The 23236-nt window shown below is 44.4% G+C and overlaps 1 protein-coding gene across 1 annotated transcript in view; it reads left to right on the forward strand.

Annotated features, from left to right (window-relative positions):
• Positions 1 to 23236, forward strand: part of erbb4b (erb-b2 receptor tyrosine kinase 4b) — a gene marked incomplete at both ends in the record, with an annotated part of 423596 nt that overhangs the window by 231799 nt on the left and 168561 nt on the right. Inside the window, one exon of the mRNA XM_080752915.1 lies at positions 13472 to 13604. Coding sequence (XP_080609041.1) covers positions 13472 to 13604 — 133 coding nt within the window. The remainder of the gene's footprint in view (positions 1 to 13471; positions 13605 to 23236) is intronic.

The raw sequence follows: 23236 nt of genomic DNA on the forward strand, positions 1-23236 counted from the left end.
TCCAGAGATACGGACTCCTTCACCCTGCCTGGTAGGCGAAATTACCTAGAGAAGGGATGGTACAAACGGGCGACAACAAATATGGCTGCCATAGCGACCCCACTTCAAGATGCGCTGTGATTGGCCGGCAGTTGTATAACCCTCGCTGTGATTGGCCGGTAGTGTGATGACGCAATTTTGGCGCGAGATCCGGTCCACGGCAAGGATCTCAGTTTACATACAGAGAAGGCTTTACAGGCTGAAATTCACGGCGCGGATCTTCTAAAACTTTTGTGATTTAATAGTTAGGAGAATTTTAAGATTTGTTTTATAAAAAAAGTTACATAGTACAACTTTAAGTATCAAAAGTACATAGTGTTAAAATGTACTTAAGTATAAAAGTAAAAGTAAAAAGTACAAGTACAAGTAAAAGTAAAATTACAAAAAATATTTTCAAAATGCCTACAAAAAATTAAGACCAAAAATTCTCAAAGTGTTTTATTATTAATAGGTTGGAACATTCAGTGACCCCTTGATACCAGGGGCACAAGCACACACCTACAGTAAGAACACAACATTTTGATCCTACGATGCAAAGGTTCAAATAGCACTGGGGCACCAAGTTCCCCAAAGCTATTTGAGATGTTTATAGATTAGAATCTTTACACACCTGCTTCCGAATAATTCATTATATAATTCCAGTTCACTGCGCATATTATGTAGGTGACAGTTCATTTCAATTAAGCTCTCACTCCAGTCTGCACTTTTCTGAAAAGAGTCAAGCAGCTCCCTATAGTTTAAACTAGGCTATAAAATGACACAATAGGCTATAGAATGGATCTTCAGACAAGAAGTTAATTGTGAATGAAAACGTAGGCCTGTGCTTTCTTATTGTCACCTCAAAGTAAACGCTGGATTATTATTTCTTCAAATTGACTGGATTCAACCTGGATCACACAAGTAATGAGGTAACATCCAGCATATGCGTGTGAGCCATACTTTATATGCATTGGTGCATGCTTAAAAATAACAGATCTAACTAAGGGGGCGTTCTCACCCAAAGTCCGCTTAGAAGGTCCGGATCAGGGACCAAATGTTTACATTGTTGCATTTTGAATTTGGTCCAGTTAGCGTTCACACGGGACTTTTGTTAAAAGAACCAAATATGTAAACAAAATGACACGTGGACGTGGTCATACAGGCTGCTGTTGATCTATTGACAGAATAGGCTATTCATATGGAAAATTACTTGCTGCCTATTCTAATTAATGTTGTGTTATTAATCACAGCCGCTTCCTATATCTTTTTTTAAAGAAGCGAAACTCACACATTTCAGGCAGTAATTAGCGATGGATGGATGGAGGAAAATCTCTCTTTTTCTCTCTCTCAAAATATATAGCCTAATATAAAGCCTTATTCTTGATTCATTTAACAATAAATAGCGCAAGAACGCGTGGCCAAATAAAAACATAATAAGCGTCACCGTTTCCACATCAAATAATCTCTCTCTGTCTCTTTCTTTCTTTACAAGCAATGGGTCCATAAAGATATTCCCTATCCTTATCATGTTGGAAATGTGAAGCTACATGAATAAATAACCTAAATAAAAACAATAAATGTATGCATAGCAAATCCCTACTGTCCCAAATGTTGAATCTAGCATTATGCGTGTGAGCCATATAACTTTATATGCGGTGGCGCATGCTTAAAAATAACATATCTAACAGGATGCTATAGCTTGCAGATCTGTTTTTTTTTTTACCACAGGATTCATTTAGCTCTGAAACAGCGTAACAGTGTAAGCTTGCAAATCAGTTATTTTTGCGCACAGCACACGATGACAGGAGTAGGCTATGGACATCTTACTGCCGTCCCAACAAATTGTGAAAAGTTTGACTCATGAACGCCTGTCCTCAGGGGAACAGCTAGTGAGAGAGCGAAAAGAGAGCGATATCCTAATTCCTTGAAAGAAAAGCCAAGTTTGACATTTCCTTGTCAAGCCAGGCGTCAAGCCGGAGCCAGGCGCGATCCCGTGGGCCGTGTTACACATAAGATGGTGACCTTACTTTTATTTGTGACAGTATTTGCGTCAAAAACAAACAATGATGACCGTGTTCGGAGAGCGACCCCTGGAGTCACCGCACACGATGGGTCACCAGTTTCCATGTAGTGCCGCACCGCAGCGCCGACTCAGGGAGAAGAGATGATACAGTATGAGACAGACTGCTATGATATTAAGATTTTCGATTTGTAGCGAGTAACGAGGTGTCCAATTTTAATGTAGCGGAGTAAAAGTACGATTTTTTCGTAGTAAGTAAGTAAAAGTTCAGGGTTGAAAAAATATAAATAAAAGTACAAATTCTCAAAATGTGTACTTAAGTACAGTAACGAAGTACTTGTACTTCGTTACTTTACAACACTGCAAGGCCGGTATATTTTTTTGTTCCCTATACACACACAAACACTCCCCCCTCCCAGCTGCTCCCTTTGGATTCACCCTGGAGGTTGCGGTGGAGGTACTCGCTCCGTGCTCCCTCGAGGGGGCGATGGGTTTCACTCACCCATCGCAGGGCAGCATGTGACCGGGTGCCAGTCTGCCAGGCAGCAGGAGCTTCACCCCTGGCGGTGCCCCTGGGCGTTTCCTTGACCCCTCACCTCCTCACTGCCCACCCCAGGGAAGGAGGATGTTACAGGATAGAATGTTTCTTCTCAAGTCCAATCTTTTGTCGTGGAGAAGAAACAACCACCAAAAACACCAACCTACTTCTTCACCACACTTGTTTTTTTTCTTCTCTCACCCTCCCAGGGACGTGCAGAGAATGTTAGAGAGGCTCTGCAGAGGCTGAAATTTCTAAAAGGGCAAATATCGTAAATAGCAGACCTGCGTTGTGAGCTTGGAGGTCGGCTATTTTCGATGCTTGATTTCTACACAGAGAGGGAAATTCTGTCAACATAAGATGCTGCGTTCAAGTTCAGGAGAGTTTGGACAAGGACATTCTCTTGAATGCTGCCAGTATATGGCGTGGAAAGAGGGCGTTTGTATTTCTTTCACCATAGTGAAAACTGCATTCCTGGTCTGGAGAAGGAACTTTTTTACAGAAGGGTAAAGGGGCAGGGGCTCAAGCCTCCTTTGATGTCTATGTGTGCACGTGCCTTCCCCCTTCCCCTGTCCCCTCTCCCCATGTGTGTGCTGTGTGGTTGGTTTAGCTATGGAGCCGAAACTCTGGGAGTGCTGGAAGACCAACAGAGGTGCTTTTGTCTCCTGTGAAAGGGAATGCTTTCATACTTTGCCCTCAGATGGAAGACTCTTGATTTGTTCTCTTTCCCCCCCCCCCCCCCCCCCTCTCTCTCTCTCTCTCTCTCTCTCTCTCTCTCTCTCTCTCGGACTATCTCTCCGGTTTCCCAAGCATTCTGGACGTGCTTGTGGCCTGTGGCGTCAGTTCAGCAAAAGCTATAGGGTATGGCAAAGATGGAAGTCCTCATGGAAAAGAGGCATTACATTTTGAAAATAGCCGATCTACATGCTCACAACGCCTCGCGCTGCGAGGCGTTGTGAGCATGTAGATCGGCTATTTTCACAATGTCTGAAAAAAACTAGTATTTTCAGTTTTTTACCCAGGTTTCTACGGTTTCTTGGGCTGGATATGGCAGCCTGGAACGGTTGTTCAAGTGCAGCTAAACTTAGCATGTTAGTAAACGTGCCACAATTAACAATAATGCATTGCACCTGTGCAGCTGACCTGCGGAACCTGGGAATATAATATTTTGTCAAGATGGGAAGAATACAAGTCTGGAGAATATAATCATAATACCTTGTTAAAGTGACCATTTTGTTAAATTTTGCATTTGTAGTTATTTTACTGTAATTTAACAACATAATAACCAGCGCAGATAGACAAAGAGACATTCATGTATTCATATTTAAAAGTAACTTTTATTTTCCCCCCTGGACCCAGGGTATGGCAGCTGCATACCCCTGCCATACCCAATTGACGCCCCTGCTTGTGGCTGAGAACTCAAGCTTTGCCCCCTGGCTTACATCTGGCCAGCGCCTCAAAGAGAAGAGGGCAAAGATGATAGCCGTGTCTGACTCCTGCGAGGGGAGGAGAGATAGAGAGAGAGAGAAATCAATGGAGCAGAAACAGAAGGTGCGAGTGTGGGGGGGGGGGGGGGGGGGGGGCTTCGTGGAGAAATAGGTCAGGGCATACAGCGAGTCGTAAAACCCGCCGACGATCGTTCTTGCGGCGGTTAAGACTTAACCTCCGATACGTGCTGGAAGATATAACTCTTCTGGATGGCTCTCTGCAGTATCTTCACACCACCTGTGTTCCACATCCTCCATGCGTGCTGCTGTGAAATTGTGACCTCTGGAAGAACACCGCGAACACCGCGGTGGAAGTGAAAGTGAAAGTCAGGAATTGAGCGGAGAAACCATGTGAATAACAACACACAGCAGGACATACAGTACAGTCAGGTGATGATCCGATAATGGTCTGCAATTTTCATCAAGCCCTTCATCGTTCAATGCTTGTTGCTGATTTACTCTTCAGCCAGGTCACACGTTCATAAAGACAGTTGTGAAACACAGGATGAATTTGCTTTTGCAACTAAACTTCAATCCCAAATAGACCACACATTTTCTTTTTGCGACCGGTGCACTTTTATGGTGGTTTTGAATGAGGATAGGGAGTCGCACAGTTTGATGGCTGGTGGAAGGGCGTTCCACATTTTGGTGGCAGAATAGTAGAATGCACTCTTCTCCATTGTTTGTGCCGAATTTGGCGGTACGAGATTAGTGGGGCTCCGGGGCTCCCCCTGGCGTTGTGGACCTTTGTCACTAGTCACAAGTAGTTAGTTTGAGTTTGCACGGTGGCGCAGTGGTTAGCGCTGTCGCTTCACAGCTAGAAGGTCCGGAGTTCGATTCCCACCGGGGGACACTGTGGGTGCTGGGGGCGTGTTCTCTCCTCCGTGTCATCAGTGCCCACCCCCTAGGTGGGTTTGGCGATAGGGCCTTTCTGTGTGGAGTTTGCGTGTTCTCCCTGTGTCTCCTAGGGTTGATACCCTCACAAAAAACATGCAGTAATCCTGGTCTCTATACTGCCTCCCCTTGGCCAGCCGGGGCGCCTGATGGAGGGGAAAGGAACTCGTTGGAATAACGTGTTCCTTCCACGTGTTACATCCAAACTGGGGAAATCCCCAATGTCAACGCAAAGACTTTAGGGTCAGGATTGAGTTTCAAAGCGGCAGCCATAGCTTTATTACTAGCACCCCGTTTTCGACAGGGCATAAATCAAGGCTTTAGCCTTTCTGAACTCCTACCTGCGTGAGTGAAAGACGTGACAGCCCAGAGCAAAGTCTTCAGTCAGGGGATGATGATGAAGTTTTGGAAGATTGGATTTCGTTGTCGTTCCCCTTCCTTAAGCCTGCATTATACCCATCATTAAAGTGTGTGTGGCAGGCAAGCTGCAGGTGCTGCCTCTCCTCTCCTCCCCTCTCCTCTCCTCTCCTCTCCAGTGCCTCGTCACTGTTTGGCTCAGCAGTATTGTAATGAGGCAGCACAGCTGTCTTCCTCAACTTAGCTCCACCAAATCTCTAAGCCAGCTCCGCAGTGGGTCTGTGTGTGTGTGTGTGTGTGTGTATACTGTATTTGTTACTGTACTGCTATTTATATACTTGTAAGGGCCAACAAGTAGGTTCGGGAGTGGCTTATTGTCGGTATCAGCCGGTTAACACACGGGAGTCTGTCCCTGTTACAATGCACTGGACCAGGGGTCTTCAACGTTTTCAGGCCACGGAGGTTTTGAGCTTGTTTTTGGCCAAAGTTCTCAGGATTTGGACATTCTTGAAAACAGTTTCCATCACAGAGATTTGGAGGACCCTCTGTAGTAACTCTGAGGACCCCCTAGGGGTCCCGGACCCCCCACTGAAGACCACAGATATAAAGAGCTAGATGCCTCGTTCGCCTCTGCAGTTCATTGGATTGACGTGCAACAGTTGTAGTCCGGACATCCTGGAAAAACTAAGGGAACGCTGTCAGTCAAAGTGACTACTGGTCAATCACAGCGCGACTTTTCCGAGACTTATCCAAGGACTACAATTCAATTCTCAACAGAGCCAGTTCCGATGTTACGCGGCTCAGCTGTTCTTACAGGCTGCGTACGTAAAGACCCGCCCCCACCTACCTCTGATTGGCCTAGCAACTTCCCTATGTGTGACGCAAGTGGAAGCAATGCACATGTGATTCCCTTAGTCCCTCAATGCACATGCATCAGAGTCGAAGGAGGCGTCTACCTTTCTATGTCTATGCTGAAGACCCCTGCGCTAGACCCCTGGGAGATGGAATGCTGAGGTTGAGCACCACCACCAACCATGTATAGTAATACAAATCTCCCTCGCACCCGCAAACCTGCACTCCTCTAATCCCTTCAGAAAGACAGCAGCCATGCAGGCACTCCATATTATTCTGCTAAGTCTGTTACAGATGAGGCATTCTTAAAAGAATCTACATAAAATAAAATAACCGTGTTTTAAGTTTTGAAATAAAGCAGGGAAACTGGTGCATGTGATTTCAAACGGTTACGGCTCCCTCTCTCTCTCCCCAGGGTGGGTTTAACCCGTTTAGGCCTAGAATTATTGAATGCTTTGACTATTGAAAAATAGCAGATATACAAGCTCACAGCGCGGCACCGAGTGCCGCGCTGCGAGCTTGTAGATCTGCTATTTTTTTTAAAGTCGTGAAAATGTGTGCAAATCTTTGAACATATATGTATTTTTAAAGTGAACGTTTGTATCTCAAATTTTGATTCTGCATGGGGGTCCCTGGAACTAAATATTTTGAGATGGGGGGTCCGTGGCCAAATACATGTCATTTTGGGGGTCCTTCACATGAAAAGGTTTTAGAACCACTGACATAGTAGTCTCTCAAAAACAGACTGAGCTCCAGTTAAGTGAAAAGGACCTTTTCTTTGACGATGGCTATAGCCAGATTGCTGACATAGAATCAAAGGTTTTAAAAAAAGAAACCTTAGAAGGATTCAAAAGACACTTATAGAATCGGGTCAAAATTCAAATTTTCACGATTTTTCAAAAAATAGCAGATCTACAAGCTCACAGCGTGGCACTCGGTGCTGCGCTGTGAGCTTGTATATCTGCTATTTTTCAATAGTTAAAGCATACAATAATGATACACAGTACTGTGTACCCGTTCTGAATGGGTTTAAATATTAGGCCACGCTGTGATCCAGCAGATCAAAGCAGCAGAGTGTGTGTCTATACAACGGCATGGAGGAGAGTCTGGGTCATTAGCCACACCACACGCCGTACCCCAAACTCCTCCCTCTCTCTCTCTCTCTCTCTCTCTCTCTCTCGCCCCACTTGTTTTCTGACTTACTTACTTTAAAATACTCTGTGTGAATATGAACACAGAGATGTAGGCACGTCGTGCACACATAGACATCAAAGGGGGCTTGAGCCCCTGCCCTTTTATCTGTCTGTAAAAAAAGTGCCCTCTCCAGACCATGAATGCAGTTTTTACTATGGTGAAAGAAATGCAAATGCCCCCTCTTTCCATGCCATACCCTGAAGGCAGCGTTCAAGAGAATTGCCTTGTCCAAACTCTCCTGAACTTGAATGCAGAATCTTATGTTGAAAGAATTACCCTTTCTGTCTAGAAATCCATGCCGTTACGCCACATCTCCAGTATTCACTTGATTATTCTTAGTTCAGTGTGGTATCAAGCACCGAAAATAGCCAACCTCCAAGCTCACAACGTGTCGCAGCGTGACGCATTGTGAGCTTGGAGGTCTGCTATTTTCGAAATTCCTTTACTTGAAAAGGTTTGAGCACCACTGACATAGAAATATATCCGAAGAGATTTTTCACAATTTTTCAAAAATAGCAGATCTACAAGCTCGCAGCGCGGCACTCGGTGCCGCGCTGTGAGCTTGTAGATCTGCTATTTTTAACATTCATTCATGGGGGGCCCGCAGTGAATCCTTGTAACAGGGCCCAGAATTTGGTGCAACACCCCTGAGCATAACTATGGTACAGGATAACATACTCTACCATACAGGATTGGTCAAAATAAACATTGTATTCGCTTTCAATGGCGTAATAATGTCACACTCTCTTTCGATAGAATATGTCCGGTTAGTTGCCCACTGCCCAGCCCTAGTTTGTCTCTGACTCTCATATACACAATACTGTTTGTCTATCAAATACAAAGGCAGCTCAACAGCCAGCGGTCTCTTAACTCATTTAATGCCAGCCTATCACCACTAGAGGGCGCCCAGCAGTGTTGTAGTGCTAAATTTGGAAGTGTGGGCACGCACCGACGCACGCGCGTGCACGCACATTCGTGCACGCGCGCCAATGCGCGTGCTCGCGCGCCAATGTGCACGCGCATCGCGTGACGAAATGTGTTCAAAAATGCGCTATTTTAACGATTTAAAAAAGGAAAATACACCCGTTTTTCCCCACAATAAAGTGCCATATTTACACATTAAAAACAATAAAACTAGGAGAAAGAAGAATACAAATGTTTTCTAAAAGAAATGTGTTTTTGCAAAGAAACGGTGGGATTGAAATGATCAGTCTGTAATGTGATGCGCTGCCGCCAGGCACGTGCGCACATACAGCAAAGGGGGCTGGAGCCCTTAACTTTATCAACCAACTTTGTCCACCAAAAGGCCCTTCAGCCCATGCCTCTCTAACATTCTGTGCACTCCCTGTCTGTCGCCTAACAAAACGGCCGCAGCGAGATGGCTCGCATGTAGAGCAATAACTTTCAATCGAATGACTTTAAACTTAAAATAGTACAGTGTCCAAATCAAAAGTGACCATAGCAGTCAATGCTAGTTAGTGCAACAAGTTGATATAGACCAGTGGTTCTCACTCAACCAATAATTTGATGACCAGATCATCAGCTAAACCATGCAAAATAGCTGCACAACTGATATTTCCAATTCATTAATCCATTCTCAAATATTCTATTACCATCTGCTGTGTCAATCATGCTCACGGCAGGCGAGCCTATTTCAACCAATTTCTGGGTCAGAACGACCTGTAATATAATATCAATATTTCCTATAGACTTTTCACAAGAGATATTTCACAATTCACATGGTTAATGCACGGCGGCATAACAGAACCGTTTTAGGCTTAATATAATAGTTAATATAGGCAGCATTATGTCTTACCTAACCAGCCCTCCAATAAGAATAAGACATGTTTATTTACTCACGTTTAGCACGTAGTACCATGTTGCCGTTGTACAGACAGTGCTGGTATAATACTTGGGTAGATAATCCAAGGTAACAAAAATTCACAACAAACAAACAAACTGCTGCAGGCTACGAACCGCTAAAAGTTTGAAGACACTGTTGGTCAGTGAGTCTTATCCCATAGCCCGAAGGGACAGTCAGCTTGCTGGTTGGTGGTTGTCATGGCGATATTACAACCAATCGGTGGACGATCTGCTCTGTACTTGCTGTCTGCGGTACTGTAGGTACTTGATGACACGGACCAGCAGCCAGCCTGCCGGCACGCGCATCACTTGTGCACGCGCGTCAATGCGCGTGCACGCGACGTGAGAGAAGTGTGGGCACGCCGTGCCCACGCGTGCCCCCCCCACTACATCACTGGCGCCCAGTGGCCAGAGAATAATAGAGATATGCTGGTAATGCATGCCCAAGCCCTGGAGCCATGACTTGCCAGAACACTTTCCTTTGTGCATGTACAGGAAGAGGATGAAGTTAGCTTGAAGTTAGCTATTGGCTACCAAGCATTTTAGATTTAGATTTTCGTCAACTTAGCCATGATTAAACCTTGCACACCTCATGCATGGGAGAAAAAACAGAAAATGAGCTCTAAAGATCCTGGATTGCATTGGAGTGGATGGTAAATATCAGCAAATATCGGCAAATATCGTCCTCTGTAAACAGAGGACAAAAAAAATAAAATTTGAAAAATAAAAATGTTTTCAATTTTTTTTTTTTTTTTTTTTTAATTAAAAAGCCGAACTAGTTCGGGATTGGCACTCTGGGATGCGATAATAAAGCCGAACTAGTTCGGGATAGGCACTCAATGAGTTGACAGAAGAAAAACGCAGTCTAATAGTTAATACAGGAGTCAGCCGCCCACGGTTCTCGTATGCAGGTGTGGTTGTGTAAAAGCCTTCATGGAACTATTGCGGTCCCCAATAACCTGCACGACGACATGGCCATTAACTGTTCCTGTTGGCTCAATTAGCATAGCGTTGTTGTCAGGTGGAAACTTTGTATGTCCAAAACTTTTGAAAAACTGCTGATCTGCAAGCACACAATGCCTCGAATTGCGAGGCGTTGTGTGCTTGTAGATCTACTCTTTTAGTGTTGTGCGACAATCTTGTATGATGAAGCAGGGCTTTGCTTTATGAGAAAAACGTACACATTTGAAACTTGGAGATACAAGGTTTGTGCCCCGACAGTGACGATAGATTCGCTGTCCGGTAGAAACCTTGTATCTCCATATTTAAATTTTCATGTATTCTTTAGTATATTAACAGTGTCGTACCACAGTGTCACACGGAAGTAGCTAAAATAGGCACATCTCTGGTGGACAGTGATAGATAGCGATGGATAGAACGGACCGACCGGTTGTCTACTGCAGTGGTGTTCAAACCCGTTTGACTCGGGTCACCCCTGTAATATCCGTTTCCAACAGAACTGACTGAAAATAACTTTTTACTTGACGTTTAACCCTCTAAGACCCGGATTAATTTCTAAAAAAAATCTACCTTTCAGATGGTGTTGTAAGAGTATTTTGGAGAGGAAAATGTTTTTGTAAGGTTTTATAGCCATACATCATAAACCTTAAATCATGCTCTAATTTACATTTGGGGGATATTTTTCACAATAATAACATATGTACATGTTCTATCTAGACATTCTAATGATCACCAATATATATATATATATATATATATATATATATATATATATATATATATATATATATATATATTACAGGCATTTTACTTATGTTTTTGTTAGGAATAGCTTCAGTGAAAAAGTGAGATGTTGTTCCTCCAGACTCTGGACTCCAGAGATCTTGAACTTGCCTCTGTGGGGGGGTATTTAAATGCAAATATCGTGGCTAATGGCATTGTAATACTAAACAATAGGATCCAATGGTGAAGTATTCTGAGGCACCCCTGGACTGGCATCGCGGCACCCTTGGGTGCCACCGCGGCACCCACTTTGGGAAACCCTGGTCTGCTGAGCACACTCAAATGAAGTTGGGGTGAAGCGGTTTTCCACCGATTTCTCGGGGCACTTTAGATTGACAGAACAGGGTCGTTAATCTTTTAATCGTATGCAAATATATTTAGATCGTATTTTTATGTATTTCAGAAAGTTTGCATGTATGAATGCGTGATAGAATCTTAATCCCATGTGTTACCTGTGTGTGTGTGTGTGTGTGTGTGTGTGTGTGTGTGTGTGTGTGTGTGTGTGTGTGTGTGTGTGTGTGTGTGTGTGTGTGTGTGTGTGTGTGTGTGTGTGTGTGTGTGTGTGTGTGTGTGTGTGTGTTCATTAATGAGCCACTGTTTGCATTATTGAGGTGGTCCCCTAACCCTAACCCTCATCCACTTCTACAGTGGTGGAAAAAGTACTCACACTTCTTTAAAAAGTATCAATACTGTTATGTAGAGATACTATGTTTCAAGCAAAAGTCAGGAATTCAAAATTTACTTGAGTAAAAGTACACAAATATTGGTATTAAAATGTACTTAAAGTACCAAAAGTAAAAGTACTGATTAGGTAGAATGTCCTTTTTCATATGTATACACATTTTTTGGAAATAGCCAAAAGTTGAAACAGGCTGAAGTGGTTAATGTGTAGGTTTTGTAATTATAATAGCAATCTACAAAGTAACTAGTAACTAAAGTTTTCCAATACATTTAGTCGAGTAAAAGTACAATATTTTCCTCTGAGATGTAGTGGAGTAGAAGCAAAAGTATTGGAAATTGGAAATACTCCAGTAAAGTCCAAATACCTCAAAACTGTACTTAAGTACAGTACTTAAGTACACATACTTATCTACTTTCTACCACTGTTCCCTCATCATACACACTCTTATCCACCTGTTTCCGCGGGAATGTACAGTAGAATGTGTGGGACACATCCGGTAAGTGTGTAGAGAACAGCTGAGAACAGCTGTACAAGCTCACGTCGTGTAGCAGATGCGACCGTTGAGAGCTTGCAGATCACTCTTGGCTCGGCTGTGCTGGAAACTGCCGCACCCCTTCTTAGTCCATGGGCCATACGAGAGATTATATTTTGGTATGATAACCCTTTCTGAGACACAGCTACGTTTCGCCTCGTGCCACAACCCTGAAACAGTGGTAAATCAGCCAACAAACCACGACCCTCAAATGGTAAATTGCTTTTCTACCACTTCTACCATATAAATGAAAGAAAACACAGTTGTAACTTGCAAGATCTTGGAAATGTTACAACTGCAACACAACAGCCAACTCAAGGTTGTTGACTGATTTACCACTGTTTTAAGCCAATCAGAATCCAGTATCTGAACATGTGACCACAAAAAGTGGTAGAAATTACAGGAAAAAAACACCCAAAAAATTATCTGCATATTAGTAGCATATGAGGGTGAAAAGTGATGATGATTCATCACTTTTCATCACTAAACCATAGTCTTGTGGGGCCGTTTATAGCCCAAGGAATATTTTTCATGCAAAACAGATGCTTGCAAGGGATTCAGCATCATGGAAAAAAAAACTAGTTTGACCCCTCATATGCTACTTAAAGCAGATTAATGTTTTGCTTTTTTCCCCCCTGTATAGTAAAGTTAATGGGACACCAACTCTAGCGGCTGATAACACCAATGTTGCTGGGTCTCAGAAAGGGTTATCATACCAAAATATAATCTACTGATATAGAGCTTTTCAAAAATGCATGGTAACCTTTGCCACCTTTTCGGGAAACGATATCTCGTATGGCCCATGGACTATCTGTGCAATGCATTATGGGACGCCTGAAACTTGTGGATACACTTATGGGGCTGTTAAGTATGACATCATTTTGTAGGCAGAGGAGAATTTCTGCCCCCAGTTTCCATGAATCTTTTTACTATTTTTACTATTTACACATTTTTCTTCTCTTTGTTGTTGAAAAGAAAGTGTTAGAATTATACTTTAGTCGTTATTTGTGTCTCGGATCTGTTGAAATAGCGAGGGACAGAAAAAGCTCTGGGGGCAGAGTTCTCCTCTCCCCTGCCTACAAAATGATGTCACGGCTTAAAAGCCCCATACTTTTGGGGACATATACTGTAGAAAGAGACCCAACTTTCCTTCATTATGACTGTGTGTGTGTGTGTGTGTGTGTGTGTGTGTGTGTGCGTGCGCGTGTGTGTGTGTGTGTGTGTGCGTGTGTGTGTGTGTGTGTGTGTGTGTGTGCGTGCGTGTGCGTGTGCGTGCGCGTGCACGGGGCAGCCGTGGAGCGCATGGTGTGTGATCCTCTGTGCTCAGACGCAGGCTGCTGGGGTCCCGGTCCAGACCAGTGTCTATCCTGCCGACATTTCAGCCGCGGACGCATCTGCGTGGACACCTGCAACCTGTATGAAGGGTGAGTGACGCACGCACGCGATATTTCTAGAGCAGGGGTCTTCAACAGGGGGTCCGGGGACCCCTAGGGGGTCCTCAGAGTTACTACAGGGGGTCCTCCAAATCTTTGTGTGATAGAAGCTTTTTTTCTCCTTGTCTATATTAGCCACTTGAACCTATAGCTTGCGTCCATATTCTGAGAACTTTAGCCAAAAATAGCCGATCTACAAGCTCACAACGCCTCGCAGCGCGAGGCGTTGTGAGCTTGTAGATCGGCTATTTTCGGCCAAGAGGTTTGGTGTAGAGGGGGAAAAAGAGTAGACTAAGTACAGAGTGAAACGTCAAGCTTATTAAGTATTGACGGTTCAAGTGGTGAAATATCTGGAAGCACACATTTAGATGAACCCAAAATACACTGAAGATGGTGCTGTCAAACGATGAAACTAAACTATACGGTATCTATGGGTTGTGGGGGTCCCTGCTTCATCGCTCTCTCGACTAAGGGGTCCTTGGCCTGAAAACGTTGAAGACCCCTGTTCTAGAGGATAATAAAAATTAATTAAAAAACACCCCGCTTTTCATCTTCCTCGGGGGCTTCCAATGTGGCTGGGCAGCATAGATTATTTATATTTGTCAGTAAAAAAGAAATCCATTTTGCTGTTGAAAATATTTACCTTTCCCTTGTCATTTAATTAGACTAGCCCTTACCCGTTCAAAGATATGAGCTCCAAAATGATGTGCAGTGTGTGGGTTATGGGGTGCACACAGAATATGAGGGATGGAAAGTAACTTTAACTGGTGCTTGCATGATATAGGAGCATCAATGTAAGAAACCCGTTTCGTTTAATGGCTACAGAGATACTGTCCCCCCAATGATTTTTTACTGTGTAAAAAAAAAAACACACTGTGATGTGCAGCATCAGGTAAATGTAGGCTTCACAGCGGGCGCCTATCCCCTTACGCATCACATTATCGTCGTTGTCGGGTGAAAACCTTGTATGTCAAAAACCGATCTACCGATCTAAAAGCCGATCTACAAGCACACAACGCCTCGCACCGCGAGGCGTTGTGTGCTTGTAGATCGGCTGTTTTCACTACTTTTGTGCGACGGCCTTGTACGATGAAGCAGGGCTTTGCTTTGCGAAAGAACGTACAAACTTGAAACTTGGAGATAAGAGGCTTCTTCTGCCCGACAACAACGTTATGCTTCTCTCTGCGTTGCCACTGCATCTTCTTCCCTGATGGAGACCAACCTGCGGCCATGCAGCTCCTCAGAGGCTTTGGAAGGATATACTACGAACCCTTGAGGCAGGCCCGGAACTACTATATGGGCACTTTGGGCACGTGCCCAGGGGCCCCTGGGCATCAAGGGCCCTCCAAAAAAAAAGAATCAGATCAGAATGAAATAAATGATGTCCACCACCTCCTGAAACAAATGCTGTGAGAATACTGCTGAAATGTGCTGATTGTGTGTTAAGTACAATGTACAATATTTCATGAAAGTCAAGTCAACTGATTAAATCTCCGCCGGGCCGTGCTGAGCCAACTGCTGCTGCAGATGTTATATTGGACCTACATGCCTAATTATGCCTACAAAACATTTTGCGCGCACACGGGGGCCCCTTGGCGCTTCAGTGCCCAGGGGCCCTCTGAGGTGTTAATCCAGCCCTGCCTTGAGGACACGCGGCCAAGCGGAGGGACGGACGGACGGACGGACGGACGGACGGACGGACGGACGGACGGACGGAGGCCACTTTGAGAGGGCAGGGGGGCTAGGCGTGTCACTGCGTGTCACAGTCACTTGCTTGCGCACGGGGCCACGCCCTGCCTACCTGTCCACCTGCACGCCCAGCTCCACCCATACACACTTCCCTGCGTCTCAGTTATTATTATATATTTTTTTGAGCGGTGGTAAACCGCTCCTATACGTGGCTGTGCGTGTGTCCGTAGCCTTTTTCCTCAGCGTTTTGCCATAGCAAAATGTGTGTACGTAGCATCATGTTTGTCTAGTGATGTCATATGTTGTATGTCTGTAGCCTTTTTCCTCAGCGTTTTGCCATAGCAAAACGTGTGTGTGTAGCATAGCCTGTACATCCTTGACTCAAATCCTAGTCTGAAGACGTTATGCAAGCACGACCACCGCTCACTTCACATTGGGTGTGATTTTTAGTTTCTTTTAGTTTTTTTTATTGATTTTAGTAACCCGTTTTTTTTCACCCGTGTTTCTCAATCTTTCAAATGTTAAAGGAGCTATAAGTCAACTTTTTCTTGAAAAACGGATGCTAAAATAAAAATAATGTTTTGAAAATATTTATAAAAAAAATAAGCTTCATATGTGTTTCTATACAAAAATTACCACAAAAAGCGTAAAATAATGATAAAATAATCATTTTGGCCATTGTCGGGCCGACACTTTGTTTACATGCTAGTCTAACACTATCAAAGAATAGACTAGAATGTAAACAAAGCATCCGTTTTCAAGAAAAAGTTGACTATAGCTCCTTTAAGGTCTCCCCTTAACTCTGACAGTGTACAAATGGAACCATTGGGTCCATTTAGAACCCACAGAGTCCCTGGAATCCACTTTGAGAACCACTGGTCTAATGTAATCCTGGGCGCTACGCTACACTCCCTCTGCCAACCTGGGGAGAGCCACGGACTGAACTCAAGCTTCCCTCTATGCATGAGGAGTCCAAGCCGCTTCTTTTCACCTGCCAGGGGGGGATTTCCCCGGCTGGACGTAGGGCGTGGAAGGAACACTTTATTCCAACCAGTTCCTTTCCCCTCCATCAGGTGCCCCAGCTGGCCAGGGGGAGGCATAGAGACCATGGTTACTGCATGTTTTTTTATGAGGGTACCTACCCTATTGGGGCGCCATGGCTCAGGGGTAGAGAAACCGTTATTAGAGCACGAAGGGTTCCCGAAGGGTTCCCAGTTCGAATCAGGGCTTCCCCTGAGTTAATGTCGAAGGGTCCTTGAGCAAGACTCTGAACCCCTAATTGCTCCCGGTGAGTAGGTTGGTGCCTTGCATGGTTTCCTCCGCCACCAGTGTATGAATGTATGTGTGAATGGGTGAATGTAATGCACATCTATGTAAATCGCCTTGGATAAAAGCGCTATATAAATGCACCATTTACCATTTACCATTTACCCTAGGAGACACGGGGAGAACATGCAAACTCCACACAGAAAGGCCCTTTCGCCAACCCCACCTTGGGTATGGGCACTGATGGCGTGGAACTTGGGAGAACACGCCCCTAGTGCACACACCTGTGTCTCAATTCAGAGGTTGTATCCCTTCAAAGGGCGGCGCCTAGATAAGTTGGGTATCTACCCTCCAAAGGGGAACAAGCTACTGTATGAGGAAAAATTGGGCGCATTGGAAGGGTCTATGTAAGTGGGACGCGCCCGTGTGACATAGTAGCACTTCAAATCCGCACTTCGTAGGGTCCAACCCCTGAATTGAGACCAGGGGTGTAGTTGTCCCGATTTAAAATGAAGCAACACAGAACTAAAAGTTCCAATGATTGGCCGCTAGTTGCGCTGTTCTGGTACCAGTAGCAACATGTTCTCCATAGGGTTCCGTTCATTTCCCCCGAACTTTTACATTTGATTGTCTTACCTTAATAAACATTGTCATAAATACTTTATGGTTCCTGTCGCTAGTTTAAAGCCTTGTTTCAATCACCATGATATGCGTTTGGTGAAAATATGGTCCAATTGATGTTATATTTGACGTTATAGCAGGGTATGCTGTAGGAGGGGCTTGTGATCATAGGCTTGTGATGGTTCTTCGTGTGCTTTATTTTCGGCAAGCTCAAGACAATGTCCCATGTATCCCTGCGGTTGCACGTTACCGTTGGCAGCCAATAGCATTCGAGACGGTATCATTTCTACCAATGACCGTTGATTTCTACAATGATGGCGTCACCCATACAGTGTCCAAAAAAGGTGTTGTGTGCTTGTAGATCGGCTGTTTTCAATAGTTTTAAGTAATTTTAAAAGTGATAAATACAAAAGAAACGGTTTTGGACATACTGTACAAGGTTTCCACCCCGACAACGACGATGTGTACTTATCGTTGAGACCTCCCATCTCCATATTCTAACCGTGTGTGTCTCTTTTGTGAATTAACACCCTACTTGATCATACTACGATGTCACGCAAAAGTATCAAAAGATCCACAAGCTCAAAACCTAGATCTTCTACCTTCGCTACTTTTGAATTTGAATCCTAAAAAAGTAACAGATTTGCGTTCGGAGACAATATAAACTCGGCACAAAAAGAAAGGAAACTTGACCTTGTTCCATTGACCTTTAATAATACCAATTTGTACTGTGCTTTATATCATTTTTATCGTTAATTTGTCACCTTTACAACGAGGTACAGATTGTAAGTAGCTGGGCATTCGAGGCATGAGCTACACAGCTAAACGTGTGTGGGTAGCGCCGACCAAAGTTTTGCCAAATTGGCTTTCAATACGGTTCTGCTGGCATTTACACTTGTTTTGGGCTTCCCTGACACTGAGCTTAATGTTAACAAAGTGTCAAAATGGCCAATATGTGTTTCCCACACGTTTGGCTGTTTTGCTCATTCCACGAATGCGAGATCCTTACAAGCTGTACGTCGTTGTAAAGGTGACAAATCAACGATAAGAATGATATCCAAAACAATACCATTTGGCATAATTAAAGGGGGGGATATAATGGACCGAATGTTGGCAGATTTTGGGTCGGCACTACCCACACGTTTGGCTGTGGTGCTCATTACACAAACGCCCGATGCTTACAAGCTGTACCTTGTTGTAAAGGTGACGAATCAACAATACAATTGATATAAAACACAGTACAAATTGGTATTATTAAAGGGGAGATATAATGGACCGAAGTCAAGTTTCCTTTCTTTTTGTGCTGAGTCTATTCGAAATGCTGTGTATTGGATTGATACAATCTGACTTTAGGGGTCAAAGCAGAACTTGTGTCCCCAGTGGAACCCAGTCGAGGTCCAACGATCTGTTATGGAGATTTATTCTGTCCGTTGCTCAACCATCCCGCATCTCTGTGGAAACCCGGGGTATAATAATAGCTCACTGCAAATATTTGCAGAAAGAAGGTACTTTACTTTTACCTCTCCGATACTTTATTATTCACTTTCAGGGGGGACTGCCTGGGCAATGATAAATAAAAGTGGACCATTGAGGTATCCCTATTTTATTTTATTTTGTATAAAGCCACGGCTAGTTATTATTTGTTAGCCCAGGTCTGCCAGCCCCTTTTTTTTTTTTTTTGTCCCCTAAAAGGATATTCAAGGTTTCGTCTGTGCGGCACGTTCCCAAAAATAAGTATGCAATGCATCAGCCAGCGCCTGCTTTGCATAATACTGTTTAAAAAAAGGGGGAAACTGCTAATGATAATCTGTATATGGCCTCGCGCGTCCAGGGAGAGAGCATGAATGTTTATCACGCTCCAACCTCTCTCGCCCTATTAAGAGAGGGGAGAGAGAGAGAGACGGGGAAAAAAAACGAGCAAGACAAGAGGGAGACAGACAGACGGCCATGTGGAAAACGTCTGAAAAGACGTGGAAAGTGGAGATAGTGGAGTAAAAGGGCCCTTGCATCCTTCGCTGCCATAGGATCTCTAGCCCCGTAAGACCTGGATTGCCTTATCACGCATCGTTACTTTAATTGTTTTATGCCTTAGCCATTAGCAGATCTACAAGCTCACAGCGCAGCATCGAGCTTGCAGATCTGCTATTTTTTTGAAAAACTGGTAATGTTTCTATGTCAGTGGTTCTCTGACTTTTTCATGTCAAGGACCCCCTAGAATCACATGAGTTTGGCCGTCGACCCCCATCTTGAAATATGGTTAAGCAAATATTTGAGTCACAAATGTTCGCTTTAAAAAATATATATATATCCACAAGTTTCCAACGTCCCATCGTGCATTGCGCAGAAGGTATCCACAAGTTTCCAACGTCCCATCGCGCATTGCGCAGAAAGCTCGCAGTTCCGGCGTCGCATCAGCCGATCTACAAGCTCACAACGGTTGCATCTGCGACGCGACGTGAGCTTGTATGTCTGCTGTTCTTCGGGTGTGTCCCACACATAATTCTAAGTCTCTCGGAAACAGGTGGACATGATTTTTCAAAAATCTACAAGCTTGCAGGGCCGCACTTCGTGCCGTACTGTGAGCTTGTATATCTGCTAAATTTTAAGTATAATAAGTATAAAATAATGGTTAAAGTGGTTAAAACGTTCCGGTCTCAATGGGCTAGAGTCCCCCCCGATATAAGCCCCGCATACAGCCGGACAAAGCCGCTCCTCCCCTGCTACCCAGTAGGCTTTTATACCGGCCAGATAAAGCATAATTAATGCTAATTAGATTTCAGTGACTCCCGCGGGAGAAGTGACGACACTGTCATCTCTCTGTCGGGCGGAAACCTCGCGTGTCCGAAGATGGTTTAGTTTTCGGGATTCCAATTCGAAAGCGTCGCAAGCATAGCAGAACGACCAGCCCGTCGCAAGCTCGCGGATCTGCCGCTTTTGGTGCTTTTGTGACGCTGTAGGAGAATTATTGAATGCTTTCACTATTGATAAATAGCAGATATACAAGCTCACAGCGAGCTTGTAGATCTGCTATTTTTGAAAAAATCGTGAAAATGTGTGCACATTTTTCAATATATGTTTTTCAAAGCAAACTTTTGTAAGTCAAATCTCTGCTTCTGGGGGGGGGGGGGGGGGGTTCAGGTATTTGAGGGTTAACCCAATAAGACCAGAAACATACTTAAAAATGTCTTCTGAATCCTAATGGTTTCCTGAAAAACGTATGTTTCTTTATCTGCGGTGCTCAGCGTTTTTTAATGTCAAGGACCCCCTAGGATTATATGTATTTGACCACGGACCCCCATCTCAAAATATTTTGTTCCAGGGACGCCCCAGAAGCAAAGATTTGAGTTAAAAACGTTTAAAAAAATCACACTCGTGTGAACTGAGCGGTGGTGTGTGTGTGTGTGTGTGTGTGTGTGTGTGTGTGTGTGTGTGTGTGTGTGTGTGTGTGTGTGTGTGTGTGTGTGTGTGTGTGTGTGTGTGTGTGTGTGTGTGTGTGTGTGTGTGTGTGTGTGTGTGTGTGTGTGTGTGTGTGTGTGTGTGTGCAACAGCGCCCCTCCCTTAACATGTGTGGTCAGAAAAGGTTACTGCAGGCTACAGACAGACACGGAGACACGGAGACAGACAGACCCACACACACGGCCACGTATAGGAGCGTTGTGACCACCGCTCAAAAGAAAACAGCAGATTTACAAGCTCTGCTATGAGCTTGTAGATCTGCTATTTTTGAATAGCTCATGTATCAAAAATAATGGTTAAAGTGGCTTACGTATTACACAGATGCAGGGACATGCTGGGCCCCTGATTCAGCCCGGGAAAAAGAGTTGGAGAGGCCCTCATTGCGCACTATAGAGAGAGATCTCTCTCTATAGCGCTGCTGCTGCTACTCAAAGATTTGCCATTTCAGATCATGACAAGTGACAAGCCAGTGGGCCAATTACATGAGTTATATTTCGTCATTGTCGGGTGGAAACCTTGTAAGTCCAAAACCATTTCTAAATTGATTTAAACTAGTGAAAACAGCCGATCTACAAGCAAACAACGCCTCGCACCGCGAGGCGTTGTGTGCTTGTAGATCTGCTGTTTTCACTACTTTTGTGCGACAGCCTTGTATGATGAAGCAGGGCTTTGTTTTGCGTAAAAATTTACAAATTTGAAACTTGGAGATAAGAGGTTTCTGCCCGACAGTGACGATTTACTTTGTTGGCCGCCCAGCCCCCAAAATGGAACGAAGGCCGACATTTCTTTTTTTTTTTTCTCTCTCTCTCTAATGGCCGGCCTGGACCGGCCGGGAATGAAGCGGCCGTTCGGGAGTTGTCCCGCTTTTCCCAATGGCCAGCACGTCCCTGGACTCCCTGCACAGATGTGTTCAAAATATGGAGATAAGAGGTTTCTGCCCCGGCGACGGATGGAGAGAGAACGCGGACACACTTGTCATTCCTGAACTGTCCTGAAAGGCCTTGGTCCCCGTCAGGGGCGTCACAAGGGGGGGGGGGGGGGGGGGGAGTGGGACTGAGTTACTAGGGCCCAAGGTGGAGGGAGTCTTCGTTGTTTTATACTTTAGCTATTGAAAAAATCTGTGCGTGCATGCATGCGTGCGTGCGTGCGTGCGTGCGTGCGTGCGTGCGTGCGTGCGTGCGTGCGTGCGTGCGTGCGTGCGTGCGTGCGTGCGTAGGTTTGTAAGAAGCTGAGTCTTCTTTTACTTTTGCCCCACCGTTTGTGCTGCAGCACCTAAACTCTTCTTAAAGGAGTAGTTCACTGCCAAAATGACTTTTTCTCTATTGATTACTCACAACATTGAGACTTGAGTTCAATAATATTTTTTTTGTTTTTTTGTTGCATTCCTAAGATAAAAAAAAATGTCATTACAATTAATGTACCCTCATTGATTCCGGATGGGGACCCGAATGCATTTGGGTCCCCGTCCGGAATCAATGGGGCTGATTACTATAACTGAATTTGTGTCTTGAAATATTATTGAACTCGAGTCTCCATGGCGTGAGTAATCAATAGAGAAAAAGTCATTTTTGGGGTGAACTACTCCTTTAAGCCCTTAAGTCCTTGGAAATGTTCATTTTGGGGGTGAACTAATGCACCCGTAATAAAGGTAGGCTTTAAAAGTATGTCCTTGAGCACAGGGGAATTATTTTGGGTTAAAACTGAATCCGGTTTGATCGTTTCCGGACGAATTGTAGTCTTTGAGTACTACAACATTTTTCCGCTCCCGACCGGATACATACAACCCCGAAAAGTGAAGCGATCCCAGACTTGTGAATTGGTAGGCGCAAATCTATCCTCCAACTCTCTCTCTCTCTCTCTCTCTCTCTCTCTCTCTCTCTCTCTCTCCTATCTCTCTCTCTCTCACACTCACTCACACACACACACACACACACACACACACACACACACACACACACACACACACACACACACACACACACACCGTTTCTCCTCTGCTAAGGAGATGGCCTCCAAGCCGCTGAATGGTTTCTGATTTAATCGATTGAGCAAACACAACACAGGTGCAAGACGTACTGTTGGCGAGAATGGGAAAACAAACTGGTCTGGGTTAAGTGGGCTGTTGAGATGGTTTCGCCTTGCCGAGGATGTTGTGAGAGAGGGAGTCTCTGACGGCACAGATTGGATGTCCGCCTTGTCCATTAAATACAACATTTTCTTCGTTGTTGATTTTTTTTTTTTTTTGGTTGAGCCACAGAGCCATACGAAACCGTCTGTCTGATTTGTCCACCAGGGGGCACTGATGCTTCGCAACTGTGCACACCTCTAGGTCGCCTTTTTTAAAGGAGTAGTTCACCCCCAAAATGACTTTTTTTTTCTATTGATTTCTCACGACATGGAGACTTGAGTTCAATAATATAAATATTTGATTAGGCCTATATACCCAGGGGGCAAAGGAAGGTGTGCTGCATTTGCCCCGACATAAAAGGTTGTCCACCAGAAATATTATCTATGACCCAGTAGGATCACAACCTATATGGACAACCCGGTCAATTTGTACGGAAAAGTTCCAATATGGCCGCCTCAATATT

The sequence above is a fragment of the Nannobrachium achirus genome (genome assembly GCF_963921795.1).
Source record: "Nannobrachium achirus genome assembly, chromosome: 22".
Classification (NCBI taxonomy): Eukaryota; Metazoa; Chordata; class Actinopteri; order Myctophiformes; family Myctophidae; genus Nannobrachium; species Nannobrachium achirus.